The 18,199-nt window shown below is 40.4% G+C and overlaps 1 protein-coding gene and 1 long non-coding RNA gene across 6 annotated transcripts in view; one reads left to right on the forward strand and one right to left on the reverse strand.

Annotated features, from left to right (window-relative positions):
• Positions 1–2,712: 2,712 nt before the first annotated feature.
• LOC148363508 (uncharacterized) lies at positions 2,713–8,512 on the reverse strand. The gene is made up of 3 exons (XR_015850658.1): positions 7,906–8,512; positions 2,907–3,079; positions 2,713–2,796 (listed from the first exon to the last, which is right to left on the reverse strand). It is a non-coding gene; the product is annotated as an uncharacterized LOC148363508 (long non-coding RNA).
• nicn1 (nicolin 1) overlaps positions 4,048–18,199 on the forward strand; it is a 43,099-nt gene continuing 28,947 nt past the window's right edge. For 3 of the 5 annotated variants that reach the window (XM_088337416.1, XM_088337412.1, XM_088337417.1), the window contains exons 1-6: positions 4,421–4,512; positions 7,289–7,436; positions 7,938–8,120; positions 8,204–8,317; positions 15,248–15,316; positions 15,428–15,535. In XM_088337416.1, the coding sequence (XP_088193542.1) occupies positions 7,302–7,436; positions 7,938–8,120; positions 8,204–8,317; positions 15,248–15,316; positions 15,428–15,535 (609 nt within the window). In that variant the 5' untranslated portion in view covers positions 4,421–4,512; positions 7,289–7,301. Of the gene's footprint in view, positions 4,145–4,420; positions 4,587–7,288; positions 7,437–7,937; positions 8,121–8,203; positions 8,318–15,247; positions 15,317–15,427; positions 15,536–18,199 lie in introns of those variants that run through there. The other 2 variants (XM_088337415.1, XM_088337414.1) reach the window with 2 other exon arrangements.

An 18,199-nucleotide genomic window follows, 5' to 3' on the forward strand; every position in this document is an offset into this window, starting at 1 on the left:
CGAAACAGGAAACAGGTCGGGATCAAAACGGGACCAAGAGTCAAAAATGCTTGCCTTGCATGCGCTGAGGTTCGCAGACTGACTGACCAGGAGTAAACGATTCAGATTCAGATTCAGTTTCAGATTCAGATCTACTTTATTGTCATTCTAGTACACGTGTATACAGAACGAAATGTCGATACATCTGACCCGCACAGTTTCCTTGAATGTACAGATATAAATAAAATGTTGTATTGAGTTGTAGTATTGAGTGCTAATAATATACTAAATAATTATGGCTATGTATAGTATTTTACAGTAGCGCAAATAGTGCAAGAGGAGTAGCCAACCAGATGTGCAAGATGGGCAATCAGGTAAACAAGTCAGGTAAACAGAACAATAACACTGTAACAATAACACTGTAAGTACGATAGTGCAGAGAAACAGATGTGCAAGGAGTGGCTAGCTATACAGAACTGCCAGTAGTGCAAAAAGTCAAACAGAACCCACAGATGTACAGATTAGCAGCAGTTTAGATTTACTATGTGTTTGAGTGACCATTTAACAGTCTAATGGCCAGGGGGACAAGACTATTGTGGAACCTGGTGGTCCTGCACCGCACACTGCAGTACCTCTTCCCAGAGGCTAGCAGAGTGAACAGTCTTCCCAGAGGCTAGCAGAGTGAACAGTCCATGATGGGGGTGAGAGGGGTCCCTGATAATGTTCTTAGCTTGGGATAGGCAGCGCTTCTGGCCAATGTCCTGAATGGAGGGAAGAGAAGTCCCGATGATTTTCTCTGCTGTCCTCGTCACCCTCCTCACACTACCCCAGTCGGTTTGCTGTGAGGGTCAAACAGAGTTCCCGAAAGTTTGATCTTACATTACACAGTCCAGCGTTTTTCCGAATTGCTCAGTCCACAATTAGTAGATTTGGGAGTCCACAATTGAAAGGATTTGGGAGTACAGTCAATAAACATGCCTGATTAAAGTCGCCGTCGACGATAAAGCTCCGTTGGGGTAGTGCAAGCTGATGTTTAGCAGCGGGCAGGAGATATAGCGCTATGCTAACGTTAGCATCTGGTGAAACTGTTAGCGGTGGAAAGAATACAGCAAACTCAAAGACCACAGTTAACTCTCCCGGTACATAGCTAGAAACTCCATATCGGGTGAGCATTGTGTATCAATGGTTCCGCTATTATTGTAGCGCGTAGTCTCCAACCCCTGTTTTTACCGGAGTCTTCGTCTCGTTCGAGCCGGTGATGTAATGCGGCGTCGGGAAAGCCAAGACTCCGTGATGGCAAAAAAAAGTCCTCCAATTCCGGACGTTGTTGGTGGCGATCCGCAGCTCAATTCACTCATTGTGGACGGATGGATCTGGCGTTGGTTGAACATGCTTGGGAGCGCTGGTCTGTGTGGTCGCCTTCTTAGCTTAGCTCAGCCTTTTCTCCGTCGTTGTCATTGTCGGCAGGCGGCAAATCTTCCAGGGAGATCCGGTGGTCTCTGTATATCCCTCGGGATGTAGTGGATATTATTGTAAGTGCGAAGGGAGTCGAAGGGAAAATAAGAGGGATCAGGGGACACTGAAAAACAAAAGACGAACTGGAGCTCGAGCCGCAGCGTCTAGCAGACGCGCCGCCATCTTGAAAGGTACATAGGAAGTGGAGTTTCTTGTTCACAGCTATGCACTGTTTGTGTTGATCTATTTGTCGTTACATTTTTCACACTATTAATGACAATTAACTGTAAAATTGATAATGCTGCAACTGAATGTTGCATCTAGGTTTGATGTTTTATGCTGGGTCCTTTCAGTGCCATAATGACAAAAGTCAAAAGTAAAGGTAGCACAGAATCTTTTTGACAGTTGGGGTGAAGGGATCCATCAAACTCACTCTTTTTGGCATACAAATCCCTCCGGGTAAGCTGTGCAGCTCTGACCAATCACAGAGCCTCATCGTCATATTTTGATACTTTCAGGAGAACATGCCCTACATCCTGTTTTAATGTGAGGAGAGTGTCCCTTCCCTGACAGTTTGCCTTTAGATCAGGCAGGACTACGAGTAGTCTTTTCATTAATCTGGTGGTGTGAACACGGCTATTTACACATGCACCTAATTGCTCTAATCCTTGTCTGTACATTTCACCCAAGTCAGCTAATTTGAATATTGGAGCATGTTCACTGTCACATACTGTACATAATCATCGAAAGCAGTCAGTTCAGCAAAGGCAAAGACCTACATCATCTTTACTGACTCACATTGTTTGCCTTGCTCTGTTGTACAGTTTTGTCAGGCAAGTAAGTTGGTACGTTGCTTCAAGGGCAATCATATCTCCAGGAGATAGTTTTCCAAGTAGCTCCGTGTCCTCCAACAGTACTGCATATTTGCGGACATTTGCATCCATCTGTTTTTTTGCAACTTCATGCAGTTTCTCTGACCCAGTTTCATTGCAAAAGAAGCAAACGGGCTGGTCAGTTTGGAAAGGCTTGCTGTCAGTCGAATGTGTGTGAAGTTTTGCAGTACATGGCTGTATCTCGTTATGCATTGCCCCTTTATTTCTGTTGATTTCCTTCTGTTTAAATTTTAATCAACAAGACTTGTGCCACTTTGCAGTGTTAGCTAACAGTATACCCCCCAGGTTTGTGCCCTCATCTAGTCTAGCTGTCATGAACCGGAACGGAGTCTCTGATCCAATAGCGTCAGTTTCAAAAGTGCTTTTATTTGAAAGAGTTGTTGGAGCTGGCTTGGGACGTCGACGCTTGTCCGTCGTCAGCCTCTTCGGGCGGACTGGCAGCTCCGTGACGGGTGGACAGAAAGTACAGCTGAGCGGTAAGTCGATGGCCGGGACGGGAGAGTAGGACGCAAATGTGGAACGGAAAACAGGTCAAAAACGGAAGGCAGGCATGAATCAGGCAAGAGGAGTCGTGGGTACCTTGTAGTCTGGCGAAGCACTCAGGGATACAAAGAGTATACCCGGACGTCCATCTGTGGACGCAGACCGCTTAAGTGGAGAACGTCAGCCAATCAGGAAGTGCGCTCCAGCGCGCCAAACGATTGCCCCAGGTGACTTCACTTAGGCAATCACGACCCTAGCAATATCAATACCTATGGGAAAAACACCAAGTTGTTTGAACTTCAAAATATTCTTGGATAATAGGACATAACAGTGACCAGCAGGTTTCTTGGTGACTTTGCAGGACTTTGCAATGCCTCACTGGTGTGCAACTGGCACAGAGCACACAAATCCCAATTAGTTTGTCATTCGGGTTGTTTTTGTGAGTGACATTTGCTCAAGTCAAACAGCATATTGTGTTTTGCCATTGTGTATCAAGGAGTTAGCACACAGCTAGTGTGCCACAAGACCGTTTATCTATTTGTAAAAGTAAACTGGAGTTAACAATATGCAAACCGTTAAATTTCTAATCGATTTGAAATAAAACGTAGTTCTATATTGTTATTCAAAAGAAAGGAGAAAAAAACACACAAGTGTGCACTTGTACTACTTAATCTACTGTTTAATTGTCCATGCAGCTGGACAGTATTGCGAGAGAGTGAGAAGAAGAGAGCAGAACACAGGTTTTGAAGGTCCACACCCTCTCCCCCACTTTACACACTTGAGAAATAATGGGCTAAACACAGGAAAAGGAAAATCTGCAGAATCTGTGCCACTGCTTTACTATCATATAGTTATTAAATATGATTTTGTCATGCCCAGGTATATGGAAAAACACATTTAATTTAGATGAATATACAGACGTTTCTAATTTAATGCATAGTCATGCCATATTATAGAGGTCGTGACCTCTACTTTACCCCAGAAAACAACTCCACATCTCAAAACTAAAGCGTATCCCTTCAAGGACAAACCCTGAAAGTTTCATACTTTTTTAAATTTTGTGCTCAATTGGTATGCTTATCAATGCCACTATCTGAAATAAAATTGACATTGTGCAAAAGGATATTCTGAAGTTAGAAAGTATTTTCTTTTATTTTTCTTCAAATAAAACCATGGAAATAAAACTACATAACATCATTGTGACAAGTGTGATGCTCTTATATGTAGTAAAAACGATGACATTGTCGTGAGTTTACATAATTCACCCGCGGAACACTGGTGAGTTAGAGAGTTCCAGGGGGACGAGAGAGAGTCGAACTTCTCCTTATACAGAGGTAGTATTGTTGTGGTACGGTGTGAGGGTAGTGATGTCAATAAAACTCCCGTTTGCTCGTTTATCACTCCGCCTCAGACTCCCGTTTTTTCACGCTACAAAATATTTGATTAAGATTACAATCTCAACTAAATTGCTTGAAATAATTATACTTATACATCCATACGAATGACACTGCATTTTAATAATTAATAGTCACGTTAAATAATTGCCCTATCTTACACAAAAAACAATATTGTTATATATTTTTTTTTTGGACATTTTTGCTTTCCGTAGAGCGGCGGCCATGACTGTTTAGCCGATCTTAGTCATAACTGCTCAGAGCAGTGCACACGTTTCGTACCATTCTTCATTAAAAACACTGTTTAGGTACATACTTTCTGAGTTTAAGTCTGAAAATTGTCATTTTGTTATACGTAAGTCACGTGTGTCGGACAGGTCAGGTAAGGTCAATGAGCAGATTATAAGGTTTATGTTTAAACGGTTATGGTAATATATTTTTACATTACATTTTTAATACGGTATAATCAATTCAACAATAAATAACTTTTTAGTATTTATGTCTGTACTAATGTTATTGTCTCACGCATGTTCCCAATTTGCAATTAAAAAGCAGCCTGACTGACATGGGATTTATGTGGAAATGTCACCAACATGTATTTAATATTGTAAACAGCATGCTCTAAAATCGAATAAACCAGTGTTTCTGAGCCGAGGCGCCGTGTCTGTTTCAAAAATATGTAATTTCATTTTTTTGAAATCTTAAACTAACATTATACAGTGTTTCTTGTCGTTTGTGGTCACTGTTGCCCAGGAAGTAATACAGGCTTATCATATTGGTTAATAATGTTGCTCTAGTTTAGAATTTTTTAGATGTTTTGTTCACTTGAAATGTGAGAAATCTTGTTGGCCACTCCATCACTCAAATAACAAACTGGAACTATAAATCCTTAAAAATTGCGTTTACACTATCGCACTGTGTCATATCCCGATAGCGATTAGATAAAATAGTAATGTGTGCATCATTTGCCCTCATGTAGGTTAATAGTCTGTAATAATAGATTGCAATAGTCTTTGATCTGTGCAGCCCTTTGAGACTCTTTGTGATTAAGGGCTATACAAATAAACTTGACTTGACTTAATAACATAGTAACAACATTGAAATTATAAGTTGTTATTTTAGAAATGCATATCTAACTAGTTGGGCAGCACGGCGGCGCAGTGGTTAGCGCTTGTGCAGCACAGTTCATGTCATGGGAACCTGTCGTGGGTTCAAATCCAGCTCCGGACTTCCTGTGCGGAGTTTGTATGTTCTCCCCGTGCTTGCGTGGGTTTCCTCCGGGCACTCCGGTTTCCTCCCACATTCCAAAAACATGCATTTCAGGTAAATTGGCCGGTCCAAATTGTCCCTAGGTGTGACTGAGCGAGTGAGTTGTCTGTCCGCGTGTGCCCTGCGATTGGCTGGCAACCAGTTCAGGGTGTCCCCTGCCCACTGCCCGGAGATGGCTGGGATGGGCTCCAGCCCACCCGCGACCCTAATAAGGATAAGCGGTACAGCTAATGAGATAAGATGAGATATCTAACTAGTTATTAACAAAAAGTTGTTCTCTGCTTTAAAAAGTTTGTAGACCCCTGGTCTGTGACATATATGCACTTTGGGCATCTGTAGCAAGGAAGAAGCTAGCCAATATTATTGCAGACGTACAAATATCAGATGTTCTTTGTGCCCATGTCTCACCGTTTACCCCATCTATTCTCATGCCCTGGAAAGATTTTCTTGTGCCCTGAGTATGTGTCCCTACTAGTGTTGGTTCCCAGATCGCAATTCCTTGAATGGGACAAGTGGATACCAAGGTTTAAAAGGCTGAAAAGGCTTTGAATTTATCATTGTAAAAATAAGGCCTTAATTGCCATTAAATTTCGTCTTAGAATGTTAACACATTCACAAGATTTTTATTTTTTTGGTTTGAACAAATTTATTGACACTAATAACAGAAAACAATCATGACAATCTCAACAGCAATTAAGCACATTCACAATATTATATTTCAATATGATGTTTTATTTGTTTGAACTTTAAAGATTTAGTAAGATTCATCAATTGTCTTCTTGAACAATTCACCGATTTACTTCTGTGGCAACAGCGTGTGACCACACTAATGGAACTATCAAAATGTGATGTGGTTTCAGCCGGGCCTTCCAGAGCAGAGGCTTGTTTTAGGTCTACCCACAATGCACTAAGCAACATCAGACATAGATGTTTACTTTGGATCATGGGAAAGTGTACATTTAATGAGTAGTGGATGTTCAACAAATGTTTTTCGCCACGGCTAAGAGCTGTGCCAGGTAATGTGTGCGAGGCAAGATGTATTGTCTGAAATATTAGAGTTTTTTTTGGTTTGTTTCAATTGTGTTTTTTTTTTGCCAAATGGTCTTAAATTTAATTTTAAAAGTCTTAAAAATCTGGATTTTAACTTGCTTTAAGCTGTAGGAACCCTGTAAAACAATTTATGTTCACTTTATGATGAAAACCCACAGAACAAACTGTTACCACCCCAAAACGCCAGCCAACCACACAGAACAATTTGATTGGGTAAGCGGTACAGGGGGCCGATCTTTGCAGAAAGAGCAGGACTCTTCTCTCTTTGCGCCCAATGCACTGAGGGGAAATGGAGCAGGAATTTTTCGTTTGCAGTATTTTGTGACATTTTAACCAGAGAACTGCTTGCACCTCCTGGAGGGAAACCAGTATAAAGTGGTATATTTGTCGATTTTATAAAAATCATCGAACGTCACTGAGTGAAATTAAATGCGTCTAAAAATTTGTTTTTGTGGGTGGGTTTTGGGTTTTTGTTGAATTTATTCTTAAACTATATGGTTTTGCCTTAAAAGAAAAACTAAATATTTTGCTATTATGGTTCCTTGGTCAAAACACCAAACAAAGGACACCACTTACGCACAATAAAAACGGGACTTTGAATAATGACTTGACCATGGTAGATATTCCCCAACACACTGCAACATGTTGTCGTCCCCCTTTTTCCCTCTATTGGCTTTTGTTTGTTGTACGTTCAGAAGAAAAAAAAATCACAATAAATTTAAGTTACACAAAATGGCACACTTTGAAAAATGAGGTCTCTCTCAGTTCACAGGTGAAGATGAGTGCTGATGGTGTGGCAAAGAGCGTGACCTGCTTGCAGAAGCCACCCGTGTTTTTTTACTTTGGAGATGGAGCGTGTTCCTTGGGCGTGTGTGTGATTGATGTCGTCCCCCCCCCGGGTGAGACAGTTAACGTAAGTCTACATTAACACCCAACACTAAAAAATGATGACATTAAACTGAGAAAGTCAATTTAATGTCTGTGATTTTATCAGATAAACACAAATGACAACTTTTCAATATTATCGTCTTAAATGATTGGCGGCTGTTAACCCAGTTTCCATTTTGATTTAAATGGAATAAGCACAAGTGACTGTTATGGTTGAGGCAACTTATTGAACTTCAATATTTGAGTAGTACTATATTTTCTGGACTATAAGTTGCTCTTGAGTATAAGTCTGATTGAATGGTTGTCTTGAAAAAAAAAATCAATAAATAAGATGTTCTTACAGTTACTCAGTACTTGAGTTGTTTTTTTCACCAAGTACCTATTTACTTTTACTTAAGTTTTATTTGGATGACTAGCTTTTACTTCTACTTAGTCCTATTATCCTGAAGTAACATTAGTTTTACTTGAGTGCAGTTTTTGGCTACTCTACCCACCTGTGATGATAACATGTTCCCGGTGTTGTCAGATTGAAATGATCACCTTCAAGAATTTCTGCACGGCCCTTGTCAGTGTGAGGTTGCAGAAGCGGAGCCCTGGCCCGAAGCCTTCTGCGGCCAGGTGGTGCATGGCACTCCAGGATCATCCTCTTATGAAGAATCCACATACAGAGACAAGCGCACATGACTACTTCAGCATTGACAGGAAGCAGGTGAGAACATGTGCCCACACATATTTGTACACTTGGTCTCGTCGACGCTTGTGAGGCTTGTGAATTGTCACTTTGGCGTTCAGATGAAAGTGGAACCGGATCACCTCACGTCCATTCGGCTGATCCTCAAGCAGCCTTCCACCGCCTGGTTGACCTTTAGCCTGGAGGACGTTCGCATTTTTCCCAGAGTGCAACCTGTACGTAATGTCTTACTTCCCTCTTCTTTCACTCTCTCACTCTGTGTCTCGCACTTTCAACTGGAACGGCCCACCATGTACACTGATTCTGAAATACTACACTGAAAAACACTAATCACAGTTTTCATACGGGTGCTTAAAATCCATTAGAATTGCTTGAAATTTAATTTTGTACTTTTGAGGTAAGGAAAATGCTTAAATCTTGGGTAAAGTGCTTGAAAATGCTTGAAATTGTTGGTATTGCCATTTTTATTGGTAGTTTGACTCAATAAAACACGCAATAAATGAGGAACTTTTATCAAAAGTGCATGATGGTGGCTTGTCATTAATGCGTTGTCTTGTGAAGTGTCACTGCCCCCTACTGTTAGCACCCAAGAGGATCGTTCTATTTAGAAAACTGTCTTTTGACTAAGAAGAGCCTGCTCTTTCGGCTCCTGAACGGGTTCTCTGATATAGTTTTTTTTTTAATTATATAGTATTAATGAGATAAAGCATTATGCACCGAATGATTTAGTAGTTAGGAATTTCATATGTTTTGCAGGGAATCCCTGACAAACACATGAAATCTAAATGAAAATATTCTCAGATCTACCCAAAAAAATGTGAAACTGAACAGATAAAGATTGGACCAACAACACATAGCCTCTAAAAATGCAAAACAGTAAAATAAAAATTAAAAATATTAACTCTTCAGTGATAGAGAGTGAAAGGTGAGATGGCACATCATTCATTTGGACAGGTAACTTAAAATTAGTTTTACCTGGTTATATCAGTATCAGAAATTATTTTCCCCCCATTTTATTAACACTCCACTTATTGAATCATGAATATTTTGTTTGTTTGTTTGTTTGTACATGATTCAATTGTTTGTTTGTTTGTACATGATTCAAATTGAATCTTTTCTTCCGGCGCCGTCACGAATGGCAGCCACTCCAGCAGCTCCCGTGTTATTTTCGATTGTTCTCGATTGTTCTCAGCTCAGGGATGCTGCTGGAAATGTGAATTTCCCTTCGGGGATGAACAAAGTATCTATCTATCTATCTATCTATCTATCTATCTATCTATCTATCTACCTATCTACCTATCTATCTATCTATCTATCTATCTATCTATCTATCTATCTATCTATCTATCTATCTATCTATCTATCTATCTATCTATCTATCTATCTATCTATCTATCTATAAATAAATAATGCAATTAAAAAAGGTACTATTTACAATTCTTTTTAACAAAATGAGACACAGATCCTTGGTTCGCGCCCCGGCCGAGTCATTCCTAAGACTTAAAAAGTGGTCGGCGGCGCCCTCTGTTGGCTGCGGCTGCATCGGCTCGCTACAACGGGTCAGGTGCAATCGACATTTCGTTCTGTGTACATTGTTACACAGAATGACAATACAAGGAAATTATTATTATTATTATTATTGAGAAACACTCAAAAAATAGAAATCAAAATAAGTAAAACAAAAATTTAGAAGATCAGCAGTCGATGGAAAGATTAAATGCGCTCTGCTTCTGAACATTCAGTATCATTACAATGAGTCAAAATTTGGCTTAATTTTTCTGCAATCTGCCCTGTGCATTTGCTCTCTAGAACACAGTGATCAATATGTTGACAATAAATTTCCTCCCACATTCCAAAGACCTGCATTTCAGGTGAATTGGCCGGTCCAAATTGTCCCTAGGTGTGAATGAGCGAGTGAGTTGTCTGTCCCTGTGTGCCCTGGAATTGGCTGGCAACCAGTTCAGGGTATCCCTGCCCACTGCCCGATGATTGCTGGGATGGGCTCCAGCACCCCCGCGACCCTACTGAGGATAAGCGGTGCAGCTAATGAGATGAGATATATATATATATATATATATATATATATATATATATATATGTGGCAAGCGCCCTCTTCTATGCGGCAGCGTGTTGGGGAGGCAGCGTCTCAATAAACTGGCGAGGAAAGCGAGCTTTGTTGTGGGCACAGAGCTGGACAGCCTTACAACAGTAGCTGAGAGACGGGCACTGGAAAAGCTGCAGTCAATCATGGACAATCCATCGCATCCACTACACAGCATTATCTCCAGACATAAGAGCAGTTTCAGCGACAGACTGCTGTCACTGTCTGTACTACAGACAGACTGAAGAGATCTTTTCTTCCTCATGCCATGAGGCTCTTTAACTCTACCAGGCAGAGTAAAGGCCCACATTAAACCACACCCCTCTACATTGCATATTACCGTATTTTTTATTGCAATATGTATTCTTTGTAGCACTATCTAGACACTCTATATAACACGCTACAGTGGGCATTTGCACGTCACATTGGGTATTTGTATATTGTATCCTTTTTGCTTTATTATTGTATTGTTCTCAGCTCAGGGATGCTGCTGGAAATGTGAATTTCCCTGCAGGGATGAATAAAGTATCTATCTATCTTTATATATATATATATATATATATATATATATATATATATATATATACATATATCACTATAGGGCGCACCCCGAAAAAATAGTTTTTGGTCCTATTTTTGACATACATAAGACGCACCGGATTATAAGGCGCTACAATGGGAACGTCGACAAAACAGTCAGATGGTTCAGTCAAACTGATTACCCCCTAACATTTTAAAAGCTTTGCAAAGACGCAAATACGTGTCGAGAACACGTGCGGATGCGGTGTCTGTACGATGTCACTCAAATGCATCGTTTCATCATTCGGAAGGGTAAAGTCTTGGGATTCAAGAAATGCCAACCATTCCTTAGTTTCTATTTTCTTTTTCGCTCGCAACTTTACTGTATATATGACAATAAACACTTGGAATTGAGTTTAATTTAAAAATAGACACTCCATTCCATCCATTATCTGCACCTCTTATCACAGAAACATCGAGTTCAGTCTGAAACAAGATACAGGGATAATATATATAGCCAGAGTAGCTCACCGAAGTCGTTGTGTTCATAATAATGTGCAGCCGTGGTCCTCTTATATCCGTGAGTTTAGTAAATCCAGGAGAATAAAATATTTACAAATACAAAATAGTAAAAAAATGCTTTCTGTATGCCGTCAGCCACGTGCTATACGCATTCATCTTTTTCGGCCAATTGCAGGCTTTGTTTTGCCGTTTAAGCCAATGCCAGCCTGTAAATGATAAAAAGGATCCGCCCCTTGACCTCCGAATAACTTTAGCCAATAGTGATCGATTCAACTGATGATTGACACATTGGTTAGCCAATGAAACGCAGGTAAATAAATCCCAGCATACACCGCGGACTACTTGGCGTTCGGGGGAAAATTTAGTCGGCGGCTGCAAGTTAGTTGCAAGAATTTGCGAATTAATTTTGTTCCATAAATAAGGCGCACTGTATTATAAGGCGCATGCTCAGCTTTTGAAAAAAATAAAGGCTTTTAGGTGCGCCTTATAGTGCGGAAAATACGGTGTATGTATATATATATATATATATATATATATATATATATATATATATATATACACACACAGTGAAGAAAATAAGTATTTGAACACCCTGCTATTTTGCTATTAGAAATAATGGAGGGTTCTGAAATTTTCATTCAAGGTGCATGTCCACAGTGAGAAAGATAAACCAAGAAATATCCAGAAATCAAAATGGATGATTTTTTTAGGATTTATTTACTTATGAATACTTATAAATAAGTATTTGAACACCTGAGAAAATGATGATATTTGGTACAGTAGCTTTTGTTTGCTATAACAGAGCTCAAACGTTTCCTGTAGTCTTTCACCAGGTTTGCACACACTACAGGAGGGATTTTGGCCCAATTCTCCACACAGATCTTCTCTAGATCAGTCAAGTTTCTGGGCTGTCTCTGAGAAACATGGAGTTTGAGCTCCCTCCAAAGATTTTCGATTGGGTTCAGGTCTCGAGACTGGCTGGGCCATGCTCGAACCTTGATATGCTTCTTACGAGGCCATTACTTGGTTTTCCTGGCTGTGAGCTTTGGGTCATTGTCGTTTTAGAAGACCCAGCCACGACCCATCTTCAATGGTCTGATTGAGGGAAGGAGGTTGTTCCCCAAAATCTCACTATACACTGCCCCAGTTAACCTCTCTTAAATGCAGTGCACTCGTCCTGTCCCATGTGCACAAAAACACCCCCAAAGCATGATGCTACCACCCCTCATGCATGGTTTTCTCCGGATTGTACTCTTCATTCTTCTTCCTCCATACACGCTTAGTGGAATTATGACCAAAAATTCCATTTTGGTCTCATCCGAACACAAAACTCATTTAGACCCCACCAGGTGATATCTTGCATGGAAAGCTTAAACTCTTGGGATTCAAGATATGATGACCAATATACTCATCATAGAAACTTCACGATTAGTCTGAAACAAGATATCCGAATACTAAAAAGCCGGGATAGCTCACCAATAAGTCTCCTGTTAACAAGCTCTTGAGATGATTCCCTGCAACATGGACTCATTACATCGAGGACCGTGAATTCAACCATGAAAATATTTACTCCCAAGACACCGACAGATATAAAAAAAGCATTTCTGCATTGTTTGACGTCCCTTGGTGCTATCTGTCTCTTTTGCCACATAATTCCTATTTGAAAATAAATAGACTCGTAAAATTATTTTTAATTTGGTAGTTAGCCTCTGAACTTTTGATTGACACCATACTAGACCAATTGCAGGCTTTTTTTGACATCCAACGCCCGCATTAGCCAAGGGGGCCTGTATTGATAAAACGGACATCGCCTCCTTTAGCTTCGAATATCTTTAGCCAGTAATAACTGAATCAAATGATAATGGGCATATTGGTCAGCCAATGAAATTCGGAGAAAAACAATACACAGATGTACGGAGTGTATTTAAATTAGACTCCAAAATAAACATGTGTAACGCAATTCGTGATTCATTTTCACGTATCATTATTACACGGAAATGTGCACAATAATGATAGAGACGCTGAAAGAGAAGTCAGATAGTTGCAGAGATTTTAGTGCTGTAAACTGGTTGTCTCCAAATGGTCACTTTTGAAAACGCCTAGACGTCTCTTGGAAAAATGTGTAAAATGCAATGTTGTGGTTTTTCGGATTGTAATAAAACATTGACAAGGTACCAGGTAAGGCTTTTCCAGCTAAGATCTCCATGCTACAATCAGCTGCAGGCATTTGTTTGCAGAGAATAAATTCAGGCGAAAATAAAATCCTTTTATTTCTGTGTCTTACTGCTCAGATTACTCAATGTTAGTAGCACTTGCAGTGATCGTTTTAGTTTGGGACAAAACTTCAGTGTTTTACCTTTCAAAAGAGACCAAAGCTGTCCATATTCTGGTTTTGTAGACGCTTGTCATGACCGGGGGCACAGCCAAGATTCACGGCGATTAAGGATCTCTTGATTTGAGCTCTCCGAAGCCGATTAGCAAATTCATATGATAGTGTATTTCATACTGTATTGTGACTGTACAACTGCTCTGTGTTTTCTGCATCACGCTGAGAGCAAAAGTGAGAATACGTTTAGGTTCACACAGCAGGGAAATCAGATTTTTTTGCATGGACGCAACCTGTATCTGATCTGTTAAAGTACGTCTGAACCAGACCCAGTCCACTTTCATATGTGATCTTGAATCTGATATGTATCTGAACTTTTGTATTGCGGCTCTGGTCTGAACAGCCGACACGCGTTCATGCGACCTGCACGTCATGGAGAGACGGGAGGAAGCATAGAAATCAACAACTAGATCAAAACAAAACAACACAAAGATCAAAGCGGCTCAGCCGGTAGCGGCAGCCTTTCCAGCAGCTCCCTGTTATCTCGCACTTTTTGTGATTTATAATTTTTATTGTCTGCTTCTATCTTCGGTGTTTTTCGTCCTGTTTGACAACTACACTTTGGATTACTTTCCATCCTATGGACATGGGTTTTAACGGACAAAAATGCGTTTATTCGAGGAATCAACTCCTTTCCCTGAAGAATTCTCGTGCCGGCATGATGAGGGGGCCCTATCGTGAGAGAGCCGGAGCTACCTAAGCGGCTAGCGGCGTTATAAGTCTTCGGTACCGTCCGTAATCATGGTAAATGTGAACTCTCTACCAAATAAGACCGACGAACTGGCTGTGCTTGTGAAAAACATCCAAGTGCACAGGGAGTGCAGTTTGGTGTGTTTTACGGAAACGTGGCTCACATCTAGCATCCCAGACGCTAACGTGGAGCTACCCGGCTTTAGCGCTGTTAGACGGAGACACGAAAGCCTGCGGGAAGGGGGGAGGAGGTGGACTCGCTAACACGAGGTGGTGTATCCTGGGCACGATTTCCATCTGCTGCAGGGACGTCAAACTTTTGGACTAACTTTTGGAGTCATCCACTCCGCTGTGGCTAAACTACAACACAGCACCCGGAGGGCATCCTGTTAATCTGTTAATAAACAACAAGGGAGACTGCTGGAAGTGTGAATTTTCCTTACGGGGATGAATCTATCTGATCTAACTATGGCGAACAACTACATGGAAAGCATTCAATGGAGGACAAGTGAGGTTTTGGATGTAATTAATATTTAGGTAGACAACTCTGTTTAGCCTCTAGTAGCACAATAACCTTTAAATTGCTAGATACTCTACGGCGTTAGCATCCATGTTTACTTCTGCAAACAATTGCGTGTGACATCACAAGTCCTCTACTTCGAATGCGGGTCACTTGTGGTGTTCACACAGGTGATGCATAGAAGTAACAGGAGATTGCATACAAGTTGCATTTAGTGACAATCTCACAAAAACATCAGATTTCACCCCAAAAATCAGAATTGAGCATTAGGCTCTGCAGTGTGAACGTAGCCTGAGAAGCAATGTGTAACATTTATGAATAACCAACATTAGACCTCAAACAACATTCTTCAGGGCTTATTTACTCCGTGAGGCTAAGACGATCACAATAATATCATCCCGTTGCAGGAGCCTGACAAGGACTTCTCTGATTGGCTGTTGGCTTTAAACCTTGATGACCGGGAGCTGCATACACAGGTAAGTTGGGGAGAGCATGACGTTTATTTGGCAAAACTGGACACACTGTCCTACTCTAAACATGGGCATGTTTGTAGGGTGCTTTTTGTGAGATGTGCCTTTCCCCAACAGGACCTGGTGGACACCACGTCTGTGTCATGCAGCCTTCAGCAGATGTGGGCCTTGTGTCAAGTTATGCAGAGCAATCAGAGCCACGCTGCCTCAGTTGGACGCTTTGACGTATGTATGAATGCATACACACAAGAAAAAAGCACCTTTATTGTTAAGAACTAAAATAAGATGAAACAAAACCTTATTATGCTAAGCAGTGGTTCATTCAATTGCTTACTTATCATACAACTAATTACCTTGACTTAATCGGACATTGTGTATTATTTAGCGCCTCCATTCGTTAAAAAAAAAAAAAATAAATAAAAATAAAAAAAGGAAGGAGCTTCATTCATTAGAAAAAACAAAATTGATTTGACTCAGTGGTTCTCAACTGGTCTGACTTCAGGACCCACCATTCCACCCTAATGATAAGCTGCCACCCAAATCAAGAACAATTTCCACTTCTCAATTTTTTTAAATGAAAAGATTGTACAGTTTAAAGTAGGGGTTGTAGAATATATTTTCCCTTTTTTTCAAAAACCAAAATGACTTCAAGTACCATATATACTTGCGTATAAGCATATAAACACCCTAAAGCTGCTTTAAAAGAGCCACATACTATCAGAAGTATACAATAGCCATATACTTATTATATATATATATATATATATATATATATATATATATATATATATATATTATAAACTTATTATTCAGTTGAAAAAAAAACACATTGATTTTAACTATCCAATGTTAATTTTTACCGTGAGGTGGTTCCAGTTGGGCCTGACCTAGCAGTTGATTTAAATAGTAAAAAATACAGGAACTATTATATAAAAATGCATTTTTAAAAATACTCGTTGGTCAAGACAATTGCATTTATTTAACATAACATGATCCTCCTGACATAATTATCCGGCATCTTGCTGCTACCGGTACCCAAAACTCTTGGTGGAGAAAAGATGCTAAGTTAAATGTTGCATTTTAACCACTCTGAGTCTCTGTAGTTGGTATTCCTTCTTGTGCTTTTTTGCACTCACTTTCAGTTGCACAAGACCATACAGCACCTGGGTTAAACTCGTGGCCCGGCAAGAGCTTAAATGTCTTAAGAGTATAAAAAATGAATTTCTCAAAAGAGTGCTCTGACCAATAACTACATTTGCCACAATGCACAAGGATATGTATACAGATAAATTCAGGAAGAAAGAGAGAAATAGGGAGAGAAAGAGAATGGGGAGAACGAGAGGTACAAACAGACAGAGAAAAGAGTGAATGAGAAAAAGAGAAAGAAAAGAACGAGAGCTAGAAAGAGAAAAAGAAATAAATAAAATACAACTACTGTTGCTTTGGGAGTGGCACCTAGCTTTGACATTATCAAGTGGACACATAAATAATCATGTAGCTCATTTTTCTCTTGTGCTTCTCTCAGCCTTGCCTCGCGGACTGGATTCAATCTTTTAGTCTTTTGATGGGCCTGATCCAAACCGCGGAAATTTTTTGAGACCCTTGCATTATAGGCGTTCTAAATTACGCTGATTTTGCCCTTTGCGAAAATCAGTTTGAAAACCCTGCTAAACAGCGACATCTAATAATACACAGTTTCCATTTAGGAAATGCAGTTAGATTCAAGCAATTACATTTGTCTTAAGTACTGGTCTATTCAATTAAGCTATGGCTAAGTCCCCATTTCCCTTCGGGGATGAACAAAGTATCTATCTATCTATCTATCTATCTATCTATCTATCTATCTATCCTTAACTCACTCAGACAAACATTGAAAATTTTGTAAAGAGCGCTATGGCAATTGTCACAGCAGGAGACATTTAGCACAAGGCAATTGATGCTTTTTGGGCCCACATATCATCTCAAAGTTACCAAAAGGGCCTGAACTGTGCGGAGAAAACTGCTTTAAATATTGTTTATTTGGTTCAGAATCGAATGCGGTGGGTGCCGATTCAGCCAGGAGGTGGTATTTATACCCAGCACCGAGAAGTTTGTTGTGTTATCTTTTTTTGCATACCTAGGTCATCACGTGGGGGGGAAAAAGTGGCATAATCTAAAACTAGTTTAAAGCTTTTTATTAGACTAGCTAGATTTTTTTTCCTGCTAAAGCGGCGTTTAATGATATACTATCCATCCATCCATTATTTGCACCGCTTATCCTCAGTAGGGTCGCGGGGGGTGCTGGAGCCCATCCCAGCTATCTTCGGGCAGTGGGCAGGGGACACCCTGAACTGGTTGCCAGCCAGTCGCAGGGCACACGGAGACTGACAACACACTCGCTCATTCACACCTAGGGACAATTTGGACCGTCCATTTAACCTGACATGCATGTTTTTGGAATGTGGGAGGAAACCGGAGTGCCCGGAGGGAAACCCACGCAAGCACGGGGAGAACATGCAAACTCCACACAGGAGGTTCGAACTCACGACCTCAGAACTGTGCCGCACATGCGCTAACCACTGCGCTGCCGTGCTGCCCATGATATACTAGGCTTTTGTAAATATATGTTCATATACTCAAACAAGTTCGATATAATTGATCCGACACATCAATGGGATTAAATCCATAGGAAACTGGGTTAGCTGCAGGGGAGGAAAAGCTAAGCTCCAAAAGTTAATGTTACTATGACTAGAGCCCTTTGGACAACAGATAACCATCACATAGAATTACTAAAGTACAAAAACTAGCACATAACAGGCCACTGAACTCCCAGTAAACAAAATGACGTGATGTACAATGCAGCCAAGAGCTAACGTTAGCTAAATATTTATTCATTTTTTCCAGCAAAGT

Source organism: Urocampus carinirostris, chromosome 6, assembly GCF_059441175.1.
Source record: "Urocampus carinirostris isolate Australia breed hairy pipefish chromosome 6, RoL_Ucar_1.0, whole genome shotgun sequence".
Lineage (NCBI taxonomy): Eukaryota > Metazoa > Chordata > Actinopteri > Syngnathiformes > Syngnathidae > Urocampus > Urocampus carinirostris.